Raw genomic sequence first — 23,835 nt, forward strand, 5'->3', positions numbered from 1 at the left:
CCGTTTTTTACCCTGTCCCGCTGCCAGCCTGGCATGGGGGCTGGGTTATAAGGTGGCGCTGAGCTCAGGGGGCGGAGAAAGCAGCCCCTTGCCTGCCCCATGCCCGGCGCCCTGTGCTGCAGCCGCTCGCAGCCGGCCTGGGGCTGCCTGTGTCTGCTCTGTACAGTTCCATGTGGGCTACGAGCGCCTGCAGCCAGCTGTGAGCGCCTGCAGCGGGGAGTGCCGGCCATGGTGTGGGCAAGGGGTCGCTTTTCTCCATGCAGGGAAGGAGCCCAGGGAAAAGCTGACGGTGGGGGGGAAGTGGCTCCTCCCATGCCCGGTGCCCCACGCTGCAGGCGCTTGCAGTGCGCATGGGGCTGTCTGGAGCGGGCACAGGCAGCCCCATGCAGGCTGCAAGCAGCTGCAGTGCAGGGCACTGGGCATGGGGCGGGGAGGATCCACCCCTCCCCGCACTCCTTCCCATGGTCCCCCCCAACTTACCTGAGCTTTCCGCACTGGGGCAGCCACGTGCTCCCAGCCCAGAACCCCTGACTGGGGCTTCCCGTGGGGCCGGATGGGCCCCGCTGTTGTTGGAACCCACCGGGCTTCCCCTGGGTCCTACTGCCCTTTATTCCTGCATTTTTGACAGGAACCAGGGGCAGAGAAATATTAATTTTCAACATTTTTTTCAGGGCCCTGTGGGTTAGATAGAATGGCCTTGTGGGCCGGCCCGCGGGCTGTATTTTGCCCACCCCCACTTTAGGGACATCTTTAGGGTGTCCTTGTACCATTTATTTGGTGCACTGCGAAAGCATACTCCATTTGACCATTCGCTGTAGAAGATTTTCTTTAGTAGGCGAGTGTTGGACATTCTTGAAAGGTGGCCGGTCCATCTTAGCTGCGCCAGTTTCAGTAGGGTGTGGACACTGGGGAGAGCTGATCTTCTGAGCGCTTCAGTGTCTGGAATCTTGTCCTGCCCCTTGATCTTTAGTATCTTTCGCAGGCAGCACAGGTAGAAGTGGTTTAGTTTCTTGGCATGATGCTGGTATATGGTCCAGGTTTTGCAGGCATAAAGAAGGATCAGCAGAATGATGGCTTTGACTCTTAATACTGAGTCAAAAAGCAGGAAGGAGGAGGACCTACCTATGCTTTGTATTAACAGCCATTCAGGGACTCAAGCCCTAAATGTGCAGATAGAACTTTAGTGAAAACCTTGTAGTTTCCTTCTTGATAAATGGCTCCAAAACCAACAAAGGGAATATTACAAAGATCCCATTAGTAAGTGCAGAAAAGACAGAGTTTTAGAGACTTTTTTGTAATACCTATAGATGGTGATTTTCTAGCAATCGGTCTCTAATCCCATCATATTTGCTACTTTGCTTTATTACATTGACAACATAATGTGCCAGGTGTTTTCATTAAGATAATGCAGGGATGTCTAACTCACCCAGCTCCACAAGCTGGATGAGTTGTCCAGCCCAGTCCACAGGCCTGATCCAAAGCACAGAGCTGCGTCATCTGACACGTGGGGCCGGAATTTGCTGCCATTTATCCCACTGCCAGATATCTGGCCCCATGAGCAGCTCCCCTCTGGCAAAGTGATATGACTCCATGCTTTGGATCTGGCCCACAGGGCTGGAAATTTGGTGGTAGGGTGAGTGGTGGCAGTGTTAGTTGCCATGGTTCAGGAAGCCACGTAAGTTAACACTGCCCCTCTTCACACCGTCAAGAAATTTCCAGCCCTGTTTGCCAGATCCAAACCTAGTCGTGCATAAGACTACCTTTTAATTAGTGAGTGCTGTGGAATTTGTACTAGGACAACTAGTGGGAGACTTGGACACAACTAGTGTTGGTGCTTAAAAAATATCCTTTTTCATAGGTGCAAGAGTGGTGTGAGCAAAAACTGATCTGGCTAGTGACTCTTGGGGAAAAATTCATTCACAAGAAATTGTCTTAAAAGCTGAAAGACAAATACCTGGTGATTGAAACCAAAAGCATTTACTGCTGCTAAGAAATAACTTTTTCAGCCTGCAAGGAGAGGCTGAAAACCCTCAGTTTGTTTCCCACAGAGCATTCAGCAAAAAGGGTGAGGATTTGGCTTTGTCAACAACTTTGGGTTATTCGGAAAGAGGTGGTGACCAGGGTCTGCCAATATCCTCCCCACCCCTCCCCCACAAATGTAAGTATAGTCATGCTGACAGACTTCGAAACTGATTCCCTCTCTAGAGTAGAGATACAGCATGGGCAATAAAAAGCCTTTTACGTTCCTTCCAGTTTCTTGCGTTCTTGCCTTAATTGCCTGGAAGAAACTCTAGTAGAAGAGATGGGGTAGTTCTGCTTATTCAATCTTTGACCTCACTGTTGAGCCTGCCAAAGAAAAAGATTGCCAGCTACTTAGTGCCGGTTATGGTATTGGTGGTTTTTTCTGATGCAGAAATTCATCCCCTGGGAAATGGGCAGGGACTACCAACAAAATTTTCATTGAATGCATTTTATACAGTGTTTGACATACTCATTCTTCTTCCCTCCATGCTTTACTTTAAGAAATTCTAAGACCATCTGCACTCCTAGGTGTACCATGTTGTTAGTTCTGTAAACTGATTTGGTATCAAAATATGTAAGATGTACAGCTAATAAAAGAGGCAAAGCAGTGTATGTAAAGTGTTTAATATGTTACTACACTGAGAATTATGAAGTTGTGTGGGAGTTTAACAATTATCTTCTTACATGAGTGTAAGAGTTATATAAAGAAAAGTGCATCTGGTTCAAGAGTGACTCTTGGACAAAATATTCCATTTGTAAGAGATTTGTCTTAAACAATAGATGAAAATGGTATACTATACTATACTTCAGTGTAAAACATACAGGTGAATGGGGTCCATTGAGTTGTGTTGAGAGATGAGGGCATTGTCTTAAAATTTGTTTGCCCTCCGTTTATATTGAAATTTTAAAGTCATTTTCATAGTGATGTTATCTATTGGAAAATTCTCAGGATGGTGTATAAAGCACGTATCTGTAACTGGCTGCTGTTTGCACCCCTCTTCTCTGAATTAAAAGTGCTCTAGTTGGTAGAAATGGAGGATAATATAAGGCTATGGGGTGTGTATTTTAAATTTATGTAACTTGATAACATACATCTTTATTGTGGCCAGCTATGTCAGTGCCTTATATTCAAGAAAGATGATGTTATGTGTGCTGTTTATTGGTGTTGAATTCAACAGTAAGTTAAACAGTTATTAATGGCCTTTTTTCATTATAAAAAGATGTATAATATTTTTAACACTGAAGGAAAACACTCATTGCTTCACTCTCTGGGAAAAGATTTGGGGTGGCTGCAGCCTCTTCCCAGCACCGCCAGAGCCCACTCCAAGCCCAGTCCCTGGCAAGAAAAGCCCCGTGTAGTGCTGGCTCTGGCTCCACCCTGCAGCTGCAGCCTGCCCCGTGCTGCGCAGATCCAGGGGTACACGCCCTCCACCCTCCTGGGGTGCAAGCAGCTGCAGGAGCTGCCCCCACCCTGTGAGCCGCAACTCTGTCCCGGGCCCCCACCCCACCCCACCCCAACTGGATTTACCACCTGATGGCAGCTGTATCAGATATTGGATCGGTATTAGCCGATATACCTCCTTAAATACTGGCTATTGGTATCGATCTCCAACTGGTAAGTTGGAAGAGGCATGGGGGGGCAGATAACACCCCCACTGTGTATCAGTACACCCTTTCTATTCTGTTATACACCCCATGGAATTGTTTCAAGATAGTCTTCAAACTTGTCATAAATCTGCAAAATTTCTTAAATGAGTCTTCAGAAGAGACTTGAGCAAAGAGAGATGAAGAAAATAGGCTTCTTCGGTCGCTGTACTCCCCCCTCTTCCAGTTCTAAATGGGGTAACAGAACCTTATCATCATTTATGCAAAAACAAACTTATTTTGGCTTTCACTTACGTATTGATTTGAAAATCTTTTCCCTCTTAAGCAACAACTTTGATTTCCTCTATTTTAAAATGTACTGTCATGACTACTCATCATATATTTTCTAACTTCATATTAATCACATTCACAAAGCCTTCTCAAATTCAGTCATGGATTTTTCCCTCCTGTGCTGGGGGTTGTGGGTGAGCAGGTTTTGTATAAGTTGTTTAAACTAAGTTTCTGGAATATTCATGTAAAAAGTACAGATGGTTTTTGTTGTTTGGTTTTTGTTTTGTTGGGGTTTTTTTGAATAGTCAGAGCTGACCACAGATGTTGACAAAAGCTTGTAAGTGCTGACTTCATTTTTTTAAAAAGCAAAGTTGATTGAATGTTAAACAGAGCTATTTGTTAAACAGGGAATGTAGATAACACACTTTAGCAACAAAAGTGTCTCTTACCATTTTGTTCGTCCTGTCCAGTAGCAGGTACTAGCTCAATAGATTGATGGATCATCCAAGGCAAGGATTTAAGTAGAAAAATCCTAGAGTGCAAACAAACAACACCCAGTCCTGTGAGAAGCTCATGCTTAACTGCATGCATGTGAGGGTTCCCCGTGACTAACTTCAACTGCATTAAGGATGTTCATCAGACTTTGCAGGATCAGGGCCATCTATTTTGTTTCCCCTCTCCATCCCCCAACTTTAGATGCTTTTATTTGGTTATTAGAATTTTTTATTTTTATGTAACAGTATTTATACAAAAGGGTATGCTTTCAATTTTGGAAATGTTAATAGGTAAAATGAATGGGTAACTTACTGAATGCTTTTTCTCATTTCACTACTTGAAAAAGGTTCTTTTCCCCCATTAAATATCACTTTCCTGTTGCTCAAAAAATATTTTTAAAGTAACATCATCATCCTTGTGTGTGTATCTGCCATTTCTCATTTTCCTCTCCTGTCGCTCCACCACCTTCAGTTACTGAAACAGAGGCATTATGTAGTCTAATCCTTGTAATTTGATAGAGAATGGAGGAGTTTATTTTAGTTTTCAGCCTTAGGCAAAACCATCTTGGGAGGAGTAACCAAGGGGAAGAACCGGGCATGCATTTTGAGGATTGTAACTGCTTAATTAATTATACTTGACTCATTATGCTTACACAGCTAATTTTGGTAAAGTTTCAGTTTTTGTGTGACTTCAGCTGTTCCTGCAAATTTTATTTGTCTTAGAAGGTCAAGATTCAGGCATATGCTGGCTGCTACAAAGTGCAGTGTCTCTGATAAAAGCATCATTTCAAATATTGAGGAATGAAAAAAGAGTTCACTGTGTCTCCCCATCTTAACCCTTGCTGCAGCAAAGGCAAAAATAAAGAATAATTGAATATATTTACATATGAATTTGTTTCAGATAAGCAGAATAACTTACTGTATAGAAAAAACAGAATTGTGAATGTCTGTTAGTTTATTGGCTGATTTTAGACTCGGGATCAAGTAGCAATAAGTGTCTTATTTGCATATGCCAAGTTGGGGTTGTAGCCCTGTGTCTGTCAACTGAAGATGATATTTTCAAAAACCCTATTGACTCAGCAAAAGTATTGCTCTGTAAAAAAGTATTTAGGAGCGTGGCTCCTAAAATCAGAGTGGAGTTTTTTGGGGTGGGTGTTACTGCTTTAAACTATTTGCATGAAAAATGTTCTTGTGTTAGTCTTGTCTAATGGAAATGAATTACTCATAACTTCCTTAATCCAAATATCTGGAAATATTTGTATAAATTCATCATATATCTTATGCTAGAAGATTGAATATTTGAGATTGAACGTTTGTTTTGATGATGACTTCCTTAACTAAAATAATTGAAGACAGACAATTAATGTAATCTATTTCCTTAGAAGGAGGACTTAATATTAGGTGGCGGTTTTTAAGAAGTGCTATATTTTTGTGGTGCCTAGTAATAACGTCACAATATGTTGTATTTGTAGTGGAAGAGAACTGCATCCATTTCTTCTTTTACATCTATGTATTTTATTGTGACACTTGCTAGCATGTGATAGCACCTGCACTAGCCAAATATTCCTGTAATAAAATACAAATGAAAACTAATAGAAACTCTTTCAGTCAAATAAACAAGCACATATATACAAGAGTTTCATTGGGGGTGGGGGTGGAGGGGAAGAGGAGAATGAGTGCATTTTGGGGATAGTCACTCCCCTGTATGAGAGGAAGCTTTAAGCTTGGAAGCGACGTTATGTGTGGAGGGACAACCCCTGCGTGCGTCAGGGGAGTGGGAGTGGGTAATGATGAATGGAATATGAAAAGAAACATTCTTCCCTTTTATAGAGGTAGTGAATGGGGGTTGGGAAGCATGGTTGGGTAGGGTGTGGGGATGACATGATACTTGACTAGGTTAGCGTCAGAGGAGTGGGAATGGGGTGAATTGCCTTTGAATTTTAGGATACTTTGGGGGAATTTGTAAGTCTTTTTTATTTTAGTATTTTGTTCTGTGTGTGTACACCATTTTAAATTTGTTTATTATAAGTTACCTTGAGCCTTTTTTTGGGAAAGGTATCTTATACAGCTAATAAATAAAACACATTTTAGCTACGCATTCTTTAAGGATATTTTCTGAAGGTGTACTGGCATTTCTCCTAACTTTTTCAAATAACAGCAAAACTGACTCTATTTTTGTCTCTCTCTATGTTGCTGTGCTTTTGTAGTTGTTTTGAATAAGGTATCTGATTTTCTTAACTAACCCAATGCTTGATCTTCTATAATAAATGGGGCTTTCTAAATATTCTTAATTGCATTATAGCCAAATAACATTGAGTAGAGATTAGACTCCTTCATACAGCAGAAGAAATTCCATAAGTAACATTACAATGTTGGTACAAACAATTAAGTACAATATTGTACATAAGAACAATATGACACCTGCCTACTTCCCTTACATATAGAAATTTCAGCTTAACCATTGTGCTTCCAATAAAGATCATACCTGTATAGAGGAGTAATTATGTCAATATTTGTATGATGCCTTCTGTTCTATATTTGGGTTATAGAACTGCTTATTAATTCTTGGCAGGATTTCAGTGATTACAAGCTGTCAACCTCATTTGTAAGAACCTGCCTCTGCCCTCTTTAATAAGAAATTATAATTTCTGGCACTGTCCATTTTTTGCTTTTGCAAATGTGTCTGTTTCCTATTGGGCTGAATCTGATCTCAGTGACTTTGCGTCTATGTAGCTGTATTAGCTGAAATGAAGGTGGTCCTGATTTGGTGCTGATGTGAAAACACAGTCTGCTGCTCATTTTTTCTTATATGCCTCGTTTTTTGCTTGTATAAATAGTGCTTGGTTTGTAATTTTCTCTAGTTATAGGCTTTTTTATGAGCTTGCTAATTTCCACCTGGAGCACTTAGAAAATCTGTCGGAAGCTGCTTTCTGTAACACCAGTTGCAGGTTCAGTGTCTGTGTGCTCCCCCTCTGCCCACTCCTGCTGTACCCTGTTTCATTTGTGAACTGACCTCTATATTTGCATACGCAGCAGTTTTCCTATATATTTGTCAGGTTTCAGTGTTCTCTAGTGTTTCCTAAATCTGCAGAGCATTGGGTGGATTAAAATCTTCCCAATTAAAGATTTACTTTTTCCCTAATGCTTTAAAAATGTATTGGACAACTACCGCCTAGGCCCTTGAAGCTGATATGACATACAAAGGGGAGGGGACTGTGAGAGTCTGGGAGGGGGCACTTTGGTGGGAAACTCAGAAATATTGCAAACCTCAGCTCCTGGAAGAGGAGAGCATGGAAAAATGGTGGTGCTGGTGAGGGGGGGTGATGGAGAGAAATTACTCCATCTAGTAATAGTTTAGAGCAGCAGCATGCATAGCATGAGCTTTAGATCCATTTGAATAAGCCTATTCCACTATAGACATTATAGACAGGAATGTGCATACTGCTCTGACAACTTTATTTTACCAAGATGTTTTTTCCTGTTCAGCCCAAATGAATGGCTTAGTCCCTCTTTTTTGAAGAGGCCCCTTTAGGAACTGATCTACGCATTCTCTAGAAAAACTGTCATCAGAAATTGTGCTCTGTAACTTGTCCTGTGACTGTGTTTCCCTTTTCATCTTACTTGTATTGCAGGCACTTTGTAGGCATGGCCTATTCAGTTATATATATGCATATGCATCCAGTAGTTCCTTTGTATCTGTGACTTTTATATGGTGTAAATATTAATCAGCCTTCTGTAGTTCATAATGAACTATGTACCTTAGTAATCTCTAGTCTTTTATGTGGTATATGAGTATCCTGAAACACGAAAGTGTATACGAGTTCACATTTCATTCTTAAATATGTGGTTTGTGGTCATTCTGATCTTTGCAAGGAATGGAGCTTCTAGAAAGCCCACTCTTCTGCCTGTGCAAGTTTTGCTCCCAAGGTTGACAGTTGCATTGCTCCATTGGAATGTAGTTGCTATGGGAGGCCATGGGTCCACTCAGTCATGTGGCCCTTCAGTTAACTTGAGATTTCCTCTGTGGACTTTTGAGGTGCGTCCTGAAACCTGGCATTCAACAGCAAGTAAGGAAGAAAGTTGATTACTGGGGTGAAGTGTGCTGAGCAAGTGGGGTGCTATGTACTTAGCTACTTGAGGCTATTTTTTTTAGTTCAGCTGTTTCATGGTTGTGATACTTTTATGATAAAAAAAAATCTATGAAGGAACTCCAGCTGCGGATCAGTCCTGGTGCTCTGTGCACATTAGCATTATTCACCCTGTGGACTGTACCTCTATTGGCTTTCATTGGAAGATGGTGTTTCTTAACCCAACCAATGTTTTAAGTGTTACCTTATGCAATAGACTGAATAGTGAACTAAAAGTCAGGACCTTCCCATTGCTTATTTTGACTTGGTTTTAGCAGCTGTGAGCCGGTCGCTTCTTTTTTCTGTGCGCCTCTTGGGGCTGTCCAGCTAGTGGCCTATGGGCCACATGCCACCCCTCTACGGGGTTAACCTATGGTTCCTTGAATCCTAGTCTGGGTCCTGTTCACCCCATCGCTACAGCTGCCGCTGTCACTGGAGTCTCTGGGCTCCCCCTCCCTCTTCCTGCTTCTGCTGCCTGCCCCCACCCCTGGCATGGTCTGCAGAGCCAAGGGACTCCACAGCTCAGTGGCTTCAGGGGGACCCTGGCAACCTGTGCAGCACGGTGCACCAACATGGTAGTACCCAGGAAACCTGTGCAGCACGGTGCACCAACATGGTAGAAGCAAGAGGAGGCTCTGTCATAGGAAGGCACATGGCATTGCATCCTGGATGCAGGGGCAGTTGTGTGGAGGCATCCACCATGCAGTGTGGTGAGAGGTTGAGGGGAAGTACGTGTCATGGCATACAAGGTGCTAGCATAGGGCAGAAGAAGAGTGCTGGCACAGTGTAGCCCCCTGGCCACTCAAAAACTGAAAAGCCCTGGTTTGTCTTTTATCTGTTAAATGAGAAATAATCCTTGCCCATTTCCGAGAATAATTTGCATGGTATAATGATGACTTGTATAGCACTTTAGCAAATGTAGGTGCTTATTTGTTATCTTTCCTAGAAACTGGGGCTACTTCTCCATCCCTATAGGAGATGGTTCCACTACAGATTTAGAAGTGGTATTTAGTTCATTGTGTAGAATGCGCTCTGTTGTTTTAAGAGATGGGGGCTATTATTCATAGATGCTAGGTTCATAGATGCTGGGGTCCGAAGGCACCTCAATGGATCATCGAGTCCGACCCTCTGCCAGTGGCAGGAAAAAGCTGCGAGGGCCTTGTTTATGTATTTGATCTTTTTTTTCTTAACATCCAGATTCGGAGAGAGGGTTGTTGGTTGGTTTTCAGCCTTTGTCTTCATACAGCAAAGACAAATAATTCTTGTGTTTAGTTGTGTGCCACACCTAAATAACTTGCTCGCTTAAGACATAAACCTTAAGATACTTGCATACTACAAAGATGTGCAGTTTGGGCCTCCCATTTGTCATTGTATTGGAGATACCTAGATGCTACTTTCCTGTACATTGGATCCTAAGTTCAAAACATATGCCCACAGCTACTCTTAGATGGGTGAAGGGAGAAAACAAAGGGGAGACACCTTGGCATTCTTAATACAGATCACAGTTCAACCAGATTCAAAACGGATGTAGTATGCTAAGATCTTATTTTTTGAGTAGGACCTGAATTTTCTTGTAATACTTTTTGTTGCCACAGAATTCTTCACGTCAGTAGAACATTGTTAATCTTCATGGTATATATCCACACTAATATTTAATAGGGATGCACCAGTAGAGGTTTTTGGGGCTGATACCAATAGCCAATTTCTGACACCAGCTTGGAAGCTTGAAGAGCAGCGTCCAGCTGGTATGTCTGTTGTGGTGGAAGGGGAGGGGGAAGGAGAGGAGTCAGGGGGTGTAGATTAAGGCCCATACAGTGAGGCAGGGAGTGGGACTGGAGCTGGCGCTACGCAGCCAGGGCAGGGTGTGGGACAGAGCCACAAGTGGCTTTTTTGGGGGGGGGGGGGGCAGTTCCTGCTGCTGCACACACCCTGGGAGGGCATGGGGGGCATGTACCCCACAGATCTGTGTGGGGTGGAGCAGCTGCTGCTGGGTCTGGGGCCAGGGCTGCACCAAACTCTTCCTGGCAGGGGCTGGGGCTGCGCCGGGCTCTTCCTGGCAGGGGCTGGACTGCATTTGGGGCAGGCGGCGACATCCCTGGGAGGGGGCTACAGCCACCCCAAAATTTGCCATAGCTCTCCCTGATCTCCCTCCCAGTGCCACTGCCACCCACCCCAAGCACAGTCCTGGCACAGCCCTGGCCCCAGCACACCCCGCCCCATGCAGATCTGGGGGCACATGCCCCCCCATGCCTTCCCAGATGAATGGTGGAAGCAGCGGTGGGAGTCGCCAAGCTGCTGGACGAGCGGTGCACAGTGGTGGGAGCCACTCCCCACTCCTGCCTGGACCCCTCAAACAAGCCATGGCTCCATCCCATGTGTGCCCTGCCCCAGATGAGCAACATCTGCCCCAGTCCCACTCCCTCCCTCCCTCACTGCGGGGGCCTTGATCTGCCCCTCCACTCTCCTTCCCTTTCCACTCCACCTCCCCTTCCACCACACCAGACTTACCAGCTGCATGCCATTCTCCAAGCTGCTGGGCTGTGCTCCTTGCTGCCTACATGCTGTGCTGTGGCTGTGCACATGCACAGGCTACTTATCAACCAAATTATCGACCATATCAGGCCGATTTCCAAGACAGACAGTTTTCTTTATATTGGTGCCGACCCGATATCAGACCAATGTATCAGTACACCTCTAATATTTTATAATCTCATCTCTCCCAAATTTATATTAGTGAAGCGCAGTAGTGGAGGGCTTTCTCTCTTTCTTTTAGAAACAGTACACCATGAATGACATGTGTCCCTGGAAGCTGGGGGAGGCAGAGCGACTGCCTGCAGGTGGCCGTGGCAGGGGTGTGGCAGCTGTGAGTGGGGAGCTCCCGCAGGCAGCCATGGCGGTGTTGGCGGGGGGGAGGGGAGGGGCATGATGAGTGCTGAGCAGCAATCGGTGACCACTCGCAGAGGCCGCCAGCCGTGGTGGCAATTGGCGACTGCCTGCAGACGCTGCTGGTGGCAAGGGGGGGTGGTGGCAAGTGACGACTGCCCGCAGGTGCTGCTGGCAGCACTTAACTCAGGAGGTGCACCGCCAATCTCAGGGGGTGCACGTGCACCCCCTCCACATTGCCAATGCAGTATACTTATGTATACTATTAATATACAGCTATTGAAGTCATTTAATGTGGCTCATCTTTTTGACTAGCATTTAGAGAATATTCTTTATAATGTTTTATATAACAAACCCCCTGTCAAGTAAGGAACTGCAAGAGGTCTTAAATGCAAGCATACACATAATCTCAGTATTTTGTTTTTAGATTCAATTGAAATTAACTTTGGGAACCAATCTTCAAGATTCCCTTTTAGGGAGTGGGGACAAAGTTCCTATTGGGTAGAAGAATCTTGTTCATTGCCCAGTGAGAGTTAATATTAAGGTTTTTTAACACATGTGCATACCATAAAAAAGATCTTGGGTAATACTCCTGAGTCTCATATACAAACTAAACTTTTTGACTGAGGAGAGGGTAGGAAGGCCCTGTATCTTTACTTGTTTGATTTGTTTGTCTGGTTGCTTATATGGTGCCCAGAAATGGCATCAGAGTGACTCTTGTATCATTAGCATCCCTAAAATGCTAAAGCAGCTAGTTTAGAGGCTTTAAGTTCTTAGGTTTGCTCCTCAGCTCTTATTGTGCTAAATAATAGAAGAACAGCTCACTGCAAACTCGTCACTGGGTGCATCTACACATGCAGTTAGTGTGCATGAATAAATTCTGGAGCTTATTACTACTGAGTTTTTTTTTCTTCTGGGCACGCTGTTTGAAATGCTCCCGGGAGCAATCAACTCCTGAGCAATCAACTCCAGAGTTTAATTCATGCAGAGTATGTGGAGCCCGGTTGGAGCAGCCCTGGGGATCAGCCTGCCAGCCTGGGGCTGCTCTGACTGAGCTGCACATGCTGCGGAGAGGCTGGCTGGGGCACAAGGGTGCTACAGTGTGGGGCTAGCCGGTAGGCAGCCCCCAAACTGTAGCACCCTTATGCCCCAGCTAGCCGGGTCAGCATCGACACATGCACTGTTGCATACAAAAACACCCCGCAGCAGGTTAGTACTTGGTAGTACAGGGTAGTACTACAGGATAGTACTACACGTGCGCCTAATAGGGGCGCGCGTGTAGATGCTGAGATGTTTATAGCAGAGCAAATTAACCTACTCTGCAGTAAATATCTCAGACACGCCCCCTGTGTGCAAACGGGGTGTTTTGCTGGGTTTTTTTGTGGGGGGAGGTTAAATAACATACGTCACTTTCCACTCAGAAAATATTTAATTGCTTCTTATAATCTGCTTTCTCTTTTCCTGGCTAGATCCTGCAAGGTACCAAGCACTTCCATTTCCCAATGAAAAGAATGGGAATTAAAGACACTTCATTGTCTGTGAGGAGATTCTTGTCAACATTCAGGATTAGTTGAATAATCTGCTAAAAGGCTAAAATGTGATGGTTTACCCCTGAATGAAATGTATTACCCTGGTTGAGTTTCTGCTTAATGTGGAATAAAGTGGATACATGGAACACATGTACCATGGATCAGTTGATGCACAGTAATCTCCACTTGCTTTCTAACACTGTAATTTTGTTTTTCTGGCTGCATCCATAGTTGCTAAAATAAATGATCTGTGTAAGCTTGGCAAGTGAAGGGAAATACGTAATGACTGTACATTTAGGGATTTTATATTTGCGCTGGTAGTTTCAATTTATTTGGAGAAACCTTTAAACAAATAATTACAGATGCCTTTTCTGTCTTATCCCCAGTTAAGCTTTAATTCTATCTGAGGAATATTAAATTTCTAATTGTGTCTTTATGGGTTAAGCTTTTTGTATACACATTTCAGTGACTCAAACCAATTTAAAGATGATTTTAGGTTTCTCTCCCTCCCCCCCGTAATTGGAGTTATGTGAATACCTCTGTTGCAGTCCATTTGGTTCCCTGGGGACAACTAGCAGGGGACAACTAACAGCAGAACACCTTGTGCCGCTGCTACTTGTCTCCAGGGAATGCCTGTGCTATGCACCCTTTGGAACATAGCAGGTTACCTTGGGTGGGTAGGGGAGGCTGGGGCCAACACTGGGCAGCCAGAGTATAGCTCTGGCTGGCCAGGCTCTGGTTTTTGGTGGTGTGCGCTGCTGCCACTTGCACTGTCCTGCTTTTTTTGGCATGGGCTTTTTTGACCCCGGGATCTCCTGGGGTCAAGAAAACCCCCTGTACTGCAAAGCAGCAGCATGGGGAATGCCTGCATGTGCGGTGCATGACGCTACATTCAGGTCTGTTGTGCCACATAGCACACATTTGCACTCATCTGGACACGACCACTCCGTTTTGAAAAGGGATTAGGAGGTTTGAAGTGTTCTTGCTTTCCTCCAAAGGCTTTTTTTGGGGAGGAATCGCCAGGTCATTTTATAGGAGGAGTTGAACTAGAGAACAGAATAAATAAAGTAGTTGGAAAAACTGAACCTTGTGCCTCAAAGATGCTGTAGTCAGCTATACATGATGTAAGGCATTCTGGGGTGTTTATATAACCGAAGCAATGATGATGCTTTATAAGGAGGAATAATTTCCATAATGGCATGAAAAGATTGAATTGAAAAAATTTAAAAAAACCATGACTGATTCAGAAAAGCATGTGGAGTACAGCTTTCCTACGTTACTTATCTGCTCCTACTTGGCACACTAAGTGTATATTGGCTTTGAAGGAAATGAATTAAGGAGAGGAAAATGGTCTCAACCTAAGTGATTACACAATAGCCTCAGTCTGATAAGTGCCAATTAACTTTTTTTTGTATATCTGTTGGATGCTGTATATAGTTAGCAGGAACATTTTTCTGTAACTTCTCACAAGAAAGGCACTGTATCTGATGAAGTGAGCCAAGGCTCACAAAAGCTCATGCTTTACATCTCTGATTTAGTTAGTCTGTATAATGTGAATCTACCCTGCAGTTCTTGATGCAGTCAGCATAAAGTCTCTGTAGAAACTTTAAGGATAGGGACAGAAATTACACATCAACCAATATAAGTGATCAGAAACTGGTTCAAGTCTGGTATCAGACTTAGCTGATTTAGGCTAAATCAGTTTACTTAACTTCTGTCCCAGATCCCCTCCAGTTTCAAGTTAACTCACAGTTCCCCAGCATCCCTGGATGCTTTGCCTCTCCCCAGCACATCCCCCCACCCCCGCTTTTGCAGAGTGGGTAGGCTAGCCTTTGCCCAAGCTGTGCGCTGCAGCTGAGCAGGGAGCTTGCTTTAGCACCCCTTGGCTTCTGGCCTGCGCCACTACAGGCATGTGGGGTATTCCCACAATCAAAAGTGAATGTCTGTTCACTTGCTTATCAGTTCAATATATGCAGCATAGACTAACCTGTGAAGATTGAATTGATTCAGTCTCTTTGCCTATCTATACTTAACATAAATCTTTGTCATGTCCACTCATATGCGGCAGGTGGTTGTAGGAGGTGGTAGTTTTTGCGTGTGAGTACAATCGCTAAATGTCATTTACAAGAGGTAAATTCTGGAATTTCTAAGACTATTTTCAGGTAACTTTTCATTCCTTTTTACTCTTTCAGTTGTTCTTTGTACATAACAGGAGGGAAAATTTTTTTGCCATCATGGTATTTAGACCTATTCTGGTAAAGTTTAGGTGACTCAATGGTAAAAATACTACTGCCATGTGTATAATTGTGCCACCACCATGATTACAATTTCTAGAGTTCTGTCAGTAACAAACTGCTGGTAGATTAGCAACAGCAACAGCAAAAGTCTATCCTATACACATCCAGAAAGAGGTCAGATTTCAATTTTTTATGAAAAGAGGTATTGTAGGTTTTTTCATATAATTGTTAAGCACATTTACTATCCTCAAATAGAAAATATTTCAATGGGGTTTCTATGCTTAATTCAGTGAAACAATGGAAAATATATATGGGTGCTTTAGAATATCCATTGTACCAAGAGACAGTGTTCAAATTGGTTCTTTGTGCCTCCCCAAGGAGATCATAAACAGTCAAACCCCAAAACAAAGCTGATGGAAGGGATTTATTTTTATGTGCAAAAGTGTTTTATTTTGGATTTAAGTGGTTAATAACAACACAAATGTAAAATGATTGCAAACTTAGAATTTTAGGGGAAAGATGTAGTTCCTTGTATTCTGTGTGTTCTCTACCTTCACTGTCTCTGAACTTAATTTCACCTTGTTTATTTTTGATAACAAGTGCGTCTTTCCTTCAGAAATGGGTACTGAGCAATAATGTTTTACGTATGGCATTTCAGCTTTTCTGAAAACCATGACATTTAAAAACATCTTAGCACATTCCTCAATATGCATGGATTCCTTTAAAATATTGAGCAGGTATTATGAGTATAGCAGTAAAATCACATGGGAGAGCTACTAGTCATTCATTTTTCACTACTGAAATTAAGTAACTCATTATCGTGATTACACACCATTGTCCTGTAATATTTAGGTAATATTTTGTAGAAAAAAATCTGTATAATTTACTCTTCACACATGCTCTTTGAAATGTCTCCTGTGAATCTTTTGTAATTGGTCATACATCCAAATAAACAATCTTTTTTTTGTGCAAACTAAATTAATTGTAAGTGGGTCTTGAGGCAGTTTGGGGACCTTTTCCTGAGAAGGGGTGATGCCATGCTCATGCAATTTTCTTTTTGATCTAAAGAGCTTTTTTCATTCTTTCTAGGAGCAAACGGCAGCATGACCAAGATCTGAACAGCCGCGTCAGTACATCAACCAGCAGTCTTTGGGTGTGAAGGAAGGGCTGAACGAATATCTCACATCTTCTGAGCTACCATGGAAGTCCCTTCGGATGAGGTGCTTTCCTCTATGATGTCTCATCCCCAGGTAATTGAGGTGAGTAGAACAACGTGTGACAAAAGATGTAGTTTATTCTGTATGGGAACTGTTTAAGGCAGTGTCCTTGATTGGTGGGTCTGGCCTCAAGTCATCAAAGAAATATCACTCAAAATACTGTATTAGGGATGTACTCAGTACTCGCTGAAGAATATCGCTGCTCTTTGTAAGAAGACATTGTTAGATTTAATTGCTAATAGCGACAATATTTTATTAATAGAATCTTCTTTATGCTTATACACATACCAACAAAAATCAGAATATCAGTAGCATCAGAAGGCTCCAATCTGGATCAGTGCCCATGTTTGTTAGATGTGATAAATAAGAAATACAAGCCTTGAGTAAGAGGCTGTCAGGGGAAATTTCAGGTTCACTGTTCTTAAAAAGCTCTATTAAAAGTTTGGACCAGAAAGCTCAATGACATTATTGTAGGGCCGCTTGAGAAGTAAACTCACTTTCTATCTCCAAATATCTTCTGCATATAGTTACTTCAAAGGATGCTATATGGCCTTTCAGCATCAAGCACTGAACATTGATTCTTTGTGTTTATTCAGGGACAAATTGTCACGAACTGTATATTTAAATATTAATGGGGACCAAGCTGGTATCCCAGAAAAGCATTTTGTATATGTGAAGTCCTGATGACTTCAGTAGGATTTGATTGCACGTTTAAATTTTAATAACCTGCCTGCAGTTAAGTGCAAGCTTTCCTAGAGAGGGCTGCTGTACCTAATTAGGGTCTAAGTGAAGATATTTATATCCAAACATTAAAACATTGCTTTTAATCTTGGTTGCTTTTGTCTGTTCAGCTGATGACAGTGAATAACCCATCAGTTTATGACAGCATGTATGCCATACATGAGTTGCTGAATATGGAAGGTAACAGCCTCAGTACCTATAAAGTGACTGATTGTAAGTGGGTCTCTTACCCTGCTTCCAGGTACAGGCTGAAGGTTCTGGCTTCACGTTCTCTGGCCAGGTCTGTTCTTTTCAGAAATGGCTTTGCACCCACTGGGTGCATCTACACATGCAATTAATGTGATGTGATAAACTCTGGAATAGACATAGACATCATCAGGGCTGGAAGGGACCTCGGAAGATCATCGAGTCCAGCCCCCCGCCCAAAGGGCAGGAAGTCAGCTGGGGTCATAGGATCCCAGCAAGATAAGCATCCAGTTTCATCTTGAAGGTGCTCAACGAAGGCGCTTGAACCACCTCCGGTGGCAGGCTGTTCCAGACCTTGGGGGCTCGGACAGTAAAGAAGTTCTTCCTTATGTCCAGCCTGAAACGATCTTGAAGTAGTTTGTGACCATTCGACCTCGTCATCCCTTGGGGCGCTCTGGTGAACAAACGTTCCCCCAGATACTGGTGGTCACCCCTGATAAACTTGTAGCTGGCCATCAGATCACCCCTGAGCCTGCGCTTTTCCAGGCTAAAGAGCCCCAGGGCTCTCAGCCTGTCATCGTAGGGTCTGCTTCCCTGACCTCTGATCATGCGCGTGGCTCTTCTCTGGACTCTCTCAAGCTTCTCCACATCCTTTTTGAATTGTGGAGCCCAAAACTGGACACAGTACTCCAGCTGCGGCCTCACTAAGGCCGAGTACAGGGGGAGAATGACGTCCCGGGATTTGCTTGAGAGCAAAAATAAAAATGTTTGTGCACTCCCTGCTCCTCCATTGCAGAAATCTATTTTAATCCGTTTTTAAAAACACACTTATTCTCTAAAGCAATTGGCTCCAAAATGTGGTACCTCTACTTTTGCTATTTACACACTCTCCTTTTTCATCCCTAAAGCTATTTCTTTCGGATTTGGGGGTTCCCAGTTCCTGTCATCTTGCTTTAGTTCAATCTATTCTAGATGGAGCTTTACCTGACGATTGCCTAAAAACGAGGCGCTGAACGCCGCTGCTTAGCGGCGTTCCTGTCAGAGAGTGCATTTTGCACGGGTTCTGTGATTTGGATTGACATACCACTTGTTTCTGTATAAATATGAACTCGCCATTTTCTCAACCTCCTGAAACCCTCAATATTTTGGATCTTGGAAATGGCCCGTCTCCTTATATGGTACTGGAGCAGCCGCTAAAGTTAGAGAGAGAGTTTTGCTAAAAGCTCTTTCCATTCTGGTGTTAGAAAGGAAAAAGGAGAATTGGCAATTGGGAAATTCAAGTGCAACTGCTTTCTCCGCTTGGTTCAGTAGAGGCAGAGTTGCTTGCTGGCATTCAGAACTCACTCTCTATTCTCCAAATAGTTTTGAAAAATAACAGGGTTCAGAAGGATGCCAAGGTGGGCTAAGTGGAGAAACGTGAATGTAGTGGGTAGGGTGCGTGAGAAAGTCTGTTACTAGAAATGGATTTACCCTGATCTTGCAAGCTGCTCTGCAAGGGGGGATTCCTGCCCTGCAGGAAATCAATGGGGTCTGTGGGATGGAAGGGACACAGCTCCTTGAGTACCCTGGGGTGAAGATTGTCAGGGCCAGCTGACTTGAAGGTATCCAGCTTCTCAAGATGTTCCTTCAGAAAGTCAGCATTAAAGGAGGGCAGGGGATCACCCTCACCTGGACTTCCCGGCCCTGTAGCGGGCATGGGCTTCCCATGGGACTGATGAAAGACTGACGCAAAGTACCTATTTAATACGCTGCTCCTGGGCACAGCAGTACTTTGAGCCAGGATGCAGCAGCCCTGTGCTGGCAGCAGGCTCAGAGGGTCAGCCCTGGGCTCTGGGTGGTGGCATTGGATAGTGAAGGGGCTGACTAGGGCACGAGAGTGCCTAAACTGTGCGTCTGATTCCCCTGAGCCTGCTGCCAGCCCAGGGCTGCTCTGCCCTGGCTCGAAGTGCTGCCGTGCCAGTTACCATCCACAAGTGCATTGCAGTGCAGTAAATGACTCTGCTATAAGATAGTAATGTCCTTGATAGTACTATCTTATGGTGGAGTTAATTTACTGGTGCTCGTGTAGACACGGGTGCTTTACTGCGGTGCTAATTAGTCAACTCCTCAGTAAAGTGTACATGTAGAATGCACCCACAGTCTAACCACAGTGTCAAAACGAACAAGCCAAAAATGCCCCATCATTCATACACCAGGAGACGGCCAATTTCAGCTTGGGGCTTCTTTCCAGCATAGCAGCCTGCCCCTCTCCTCCAGCACTCTCTCTCCTGGAGTTTTTAAGTTTCTTGGTGGCTCCACCCTTATTAGTAGATTATCACTTCCACCTGGCCCCCAGCCAGGCATACTATCAGTTGGTGACTTCCTGGAGCTTGCTTTCAAGCCCTTGAAGGGTTGAGGACTTCAGAGCTATTTTCAGAGCTGAACTGCGTAATAAAAGATTAATATATTAAATGAGACTTGTGATTTCAGTCCAGGAAGGAAAAGTGGCATGTTGGGGAAAACAGCAGTTTGACCGCACACAAGTATGATCTCTCAGTGCTGGTGGCTGTTAAATGTCATTCTCTTTGCAACACCATTAAGCTCTGGGCAGACTTTTTTGCCTGCCTTGCTACCTGTTGACTTGAGTACACCCTTGTGGAACTGATTAGGTAATCGGGATTCTACTTAATGTATAAAGTGTAATGACGCTACACCAGCTAGTACATAGCTACTTAGACATTGTCACAACAATCTTCAAATCCCTGAAGGGTGGTTATAAAGAGGCTGGAGTTAGAGCATTCTCTGTGGCAGCAGGGAATTAGATAAGGAGCAATAGTCTTCAATTGTAGCAAAGGAATTTAGAATGGAGATTAGGAAGAACTTTCTTACTGTGAGAGTGGTTAAGGATTGGAACAGGCTACCTAGAGACATGGTGGAATCTCCATCCTTGGACATCTTTAAGAGCAGGTTAGACAAACACTTGACTGGGAATGATTTAGACAGAGATGATCCCAACTTGAACAGGGGGTTGGACTAGATGATGTCCTGACATACTTTTTAGCCCTACTTTTTCTACGAGTCTATGCTAATTTGGGTTATGGACAAATGTACATATTAGCCACTTACAAAAGAGGGGACCGGGTGGGGGGCAGGGGGGAGGTGGGGAGAGTTAACTGTTACATCTTCATGGTTTTGTAGTGCTACATTTGATACCACTTTAACCTTGAATAAAGCAATGTTGAAGTTGGAGTGGTTTTGCTACATTTGTACCACTGCATAATCCCTTAGATATAATAACAGCTTGTGCTGGTATCTTTTGATAGCAATACAATTGTTGCAACTGCCAGTACCCGGAATTTTTTTAATTGTTTCTCTCTGTGGGCTAACATAAGGCCTTTTTTCTAGTAAGTATGAACATAAAAACAAAATGGCTATTGGGGGGATGACTAGATTGGAACCAAGTAAAATAAAGCAAGACCCAGACTAAGTAGCCATGGACTTTTGCTTTTGTGACTCTTTGCCTTCTCTGTAAACATTTCAAGCCTCTAATATATAATAAAACTGACATGTTTTCCAGCCTACCTTGAAAATCACAATACTTCACTAAAATATACATTTTATGGAGTATGTTATTCTGTCTACAGCAGAGGAGATGAAAAAATGTCTGGTGCAGAACTTCAGAAACTAACATTTTTAAAGAATTTTTTTTCTGTTCTTAGAAATTGCCTTGCATACCTCCAGCATGAGCGGATTACATTTAATTCACAAAAGCTATTTTGCTGCTTTTATTTAACACAATGCTTGTCAATGGAATTGGCTTATCTTGTGTTTAGTGCATAGAATTAGGAAATGTAAGGACAACATTAAATTTGCTCAAAAAAAAAGCAGACAAACAAGAAACAACAAACCCTAGCCTATACTATGGGGTCCTCCACCCTGAGTTCCTCTGCAGTGACAGAACTCTCTTTTTCTGAAGCTGGCAGGGTGGCTCTGCCTTTGCTGAGGGGACTATCTTCTGCTGCTGCCCAACACATGTAAAAACTCCTGTGTCTTCATTCAACAGCCATGGTCCCCTCATACTTCCCTGGGTTGGCACAGCTGTTTGTTGGAGCTGTGCAAAGTCATGAGAAGGACATGGGTGTACACATGCTCTGACATATTGGCGGTGTTGGCTGTAGTCTGCTGCCAGAACTTGGAGGCAAAGCAGTGATAGCTGAAGTTAAATTCTTCCTGCATAGGGGTCCACAAGCATGGACTACTGTTTCTTTGTGGGGTTCCCTTGACATTAGGAGGACCGTGAGGGAAGGAGCTCCTGCTTGTATGTTCTTTTGCAGGATTAGGGCCTATAACTGTACTGATGGGAGTTTCTTATAAAATAAAGCTTGTTGTGTGGTCAACCCCATAAAAATCATTGTTTGGACCAGGGAATCAGTGACTTTCAGAAATTTTAGAAATTTGGTTTAGTTTCCCAAAATGGATGACTGGGCAGTTTTCAAAATAATTTGATAGTCTGGTACTATCATTGACTTCACACAGGTTTTAATAGTTTCATAAAGTCTCATAATATTTTTATAAAGTCTTCAGAATTATCCAAACTTCTGCTCGCTTAGCGTTCCACATGACCACACTTCCTGCTTACGCACTTTTCCTTTCTAGCATCCAGTTACCACAGATAAGAAATTGTGATTAAATGCATAGATTGCAGGCGGAAGGTGTTCTTAATCAAATTTAGATTTGATGGGTAAGTGACAGTGTAGGAAGGTTTACCTATATGAATCGGTTTACAGATCTGGTACAAAAGATCCCTGTTCCAGAACATTGTCTAACACCTTAAATAAATCCATTTCCAATAATGCATTTTTTATTTTTCCCTGCATGTTTAAAATAATATATAGCTACATTCCACAGTTGGAAAATTAGTTGGAACTAATTTTCTGTTTTCAAAATGGTGAACACACTTTCTAAAAGTGTCTTGTTAGAAGTAAAGAGCCAAGCAACAAAATAAGAACAAATTGATTCATGACTCTTCAATTTAGAGGTTTGGATAGGATGTTTTAGATATCAGTCCTTCTTATCCCCCCCACACACACCTTCTCTTCAGCTGTGTTTTTCTCTACAGCTGCATGCATGCAAAAATACCATGAAGAAATATGCTGTAGAAATAATTTTTTAGCTTAAGAGTGTAATGGGTGGAAAGTTAGAGCACTCTGCAGGAATCTGGAGAAGTATTGTAATGTGCCTATAAGGCTATGTAGTTCACAAAAAGAAAATATTGCAAATGACCTTCCAGATAAGATGACTTATCCATAGAGTAACTAGAGGATTTTCTTTTAAAGATGTGAAAGGGTCAGGAAGAGGAGAAAAATATTGTATTTTCCCCTCATGAGAATGTGGAAGCCAGTAAAAGCTTATCCATTCTGTTTATATGTGAAAGGTTTGAAAAAAGATATGTGCACTGAGACCACTTCAAAGCATAAAAAAGACCATCATCCTTTTTTGTTTTTGTTTGTTTTGAATTTTACTTTTGCCAGCAAAGAGGGTTTTGCCAGCCAAAGCCACTCTGTGCTAGATGTAAGTGAATACATATAAATAAATAGCCTGCAATTGTTCTAAAGAGAAGTTCAGAAGAGAGAGTTCATTATACTCTCCACTCATACATAAGTGCCTACCACAACAGTCTCCAAAAATTGCTGTTTCCATTTTTTAAATGGGATAGATTTCTGTTACTTACTAGGTTCAAGGAACCTTAGAAAACAATTTATTAGAAACAGTTTACAACACAACTGACGCCCAGGAAAAAGCCAACCTATTAAATGGGTACTTTGCATCGGTCTTGCATCAGTCCCATGGAATGCCCATGCCCACTACGGGACAGGGAAGTCCGGGTGAGGGTGATCCCCTGCCCTCCATCAATTCTGACCTCGTGAAGGAACACCTTGAGAGGCTGGATACCTTCAAGTCAGCCGGCCCTGACAATCTTCACCCCAGGGTACTCAAGGAGCTGGCGAGCATCGTAGCCCAGCCTCTGGCACGGATCTTCAAGAACTCCTGGTGCTCTGGTGTAGTGCCCAAAGACTGGAAGAAGGCCAATGTGGTGCCTATCTTCAAGAAAGGGAGGAAAGTGGATCCGGCAAACTATAGGCCCATCAGCCTGACTTCCATCCCAGGGAAGATCTTAGAAAAGTTTATTAAAGAGGCCATCCTTAATGGACTGGCCAATGCCAACATCCTGAGGGATAGCCAGCATGGGTTTGTTGCAGGTAGGTCTTGCTTGACCAATCTCATTTCCTTCTATGACCAGGTGACCTATTACCTGGACAAGGGAGAGGAGATTGATGTCATATATCTTGACTTCAAAAAAGCCTTCAATCTGGTATCCCATGATCACCTCCTGGCAAAACTGGCCAATTGTGGCCTTGGGTCCTCCACGATCCGCTGGCTGGAAAATTGGCTCCGTGGTCGGACCCAGAGGGTAGTAATTGACGGAAGTCAATCATCATGGTGCCCTGTGACCAGTGGGGTCCCCCAAGGCTCTGTCCTTGGAC

General features: G+C 43.3%; 1 protein-coding gene across 8 annotated transcripts in view; it reads left to right on the forward strand.

The window, feature by feature from the left end:
• The window catches only part of LPAR1 (lysophosphatidic acid receptor 1), a 141,236-nt gene that overhangs the window by 30,731 nt on the left and 86,670 nt on the right, over nucleotides 1-23,835 (forward strand). For 7 of the 8 annotated variants that reach the window (XR_003095035.1, XM_006027701.2, XM_006027702.2 and 4 more), the window contains exon 2: nucleotides 16,257-16,426. Coding sequence is in view for 7 of the 8 variants with exons in the window: in XM_006027701.2 (XP_006027763.1) it covers nucleotides 16,367-16,426 (60 nt within the window). In the remaining variant the exon portion in view is untranslated. The remainder of the gene's footprint in view (nucleotides 1-16,256; nucleotides 16,427-23,835) is intronic. The other variant, XM_025209001.1, reaches the window with a different exon arrangement.

Source organism: Alligator sinensis, unplaced genomic scaffold (genome assembly GCF_000455745.1).
Source record: "Alligator sinensis unplaced genomic scaffold, ASM45574v1 scaffold371_1, whole genome shotgun sequence".
Classification (NCBI taxonomy): domain Eukaryota; kingdom Metazoa; phylum Chordata; order Crocodylia; family Alligatoridae; genus Alligator; species Alligator sinensis.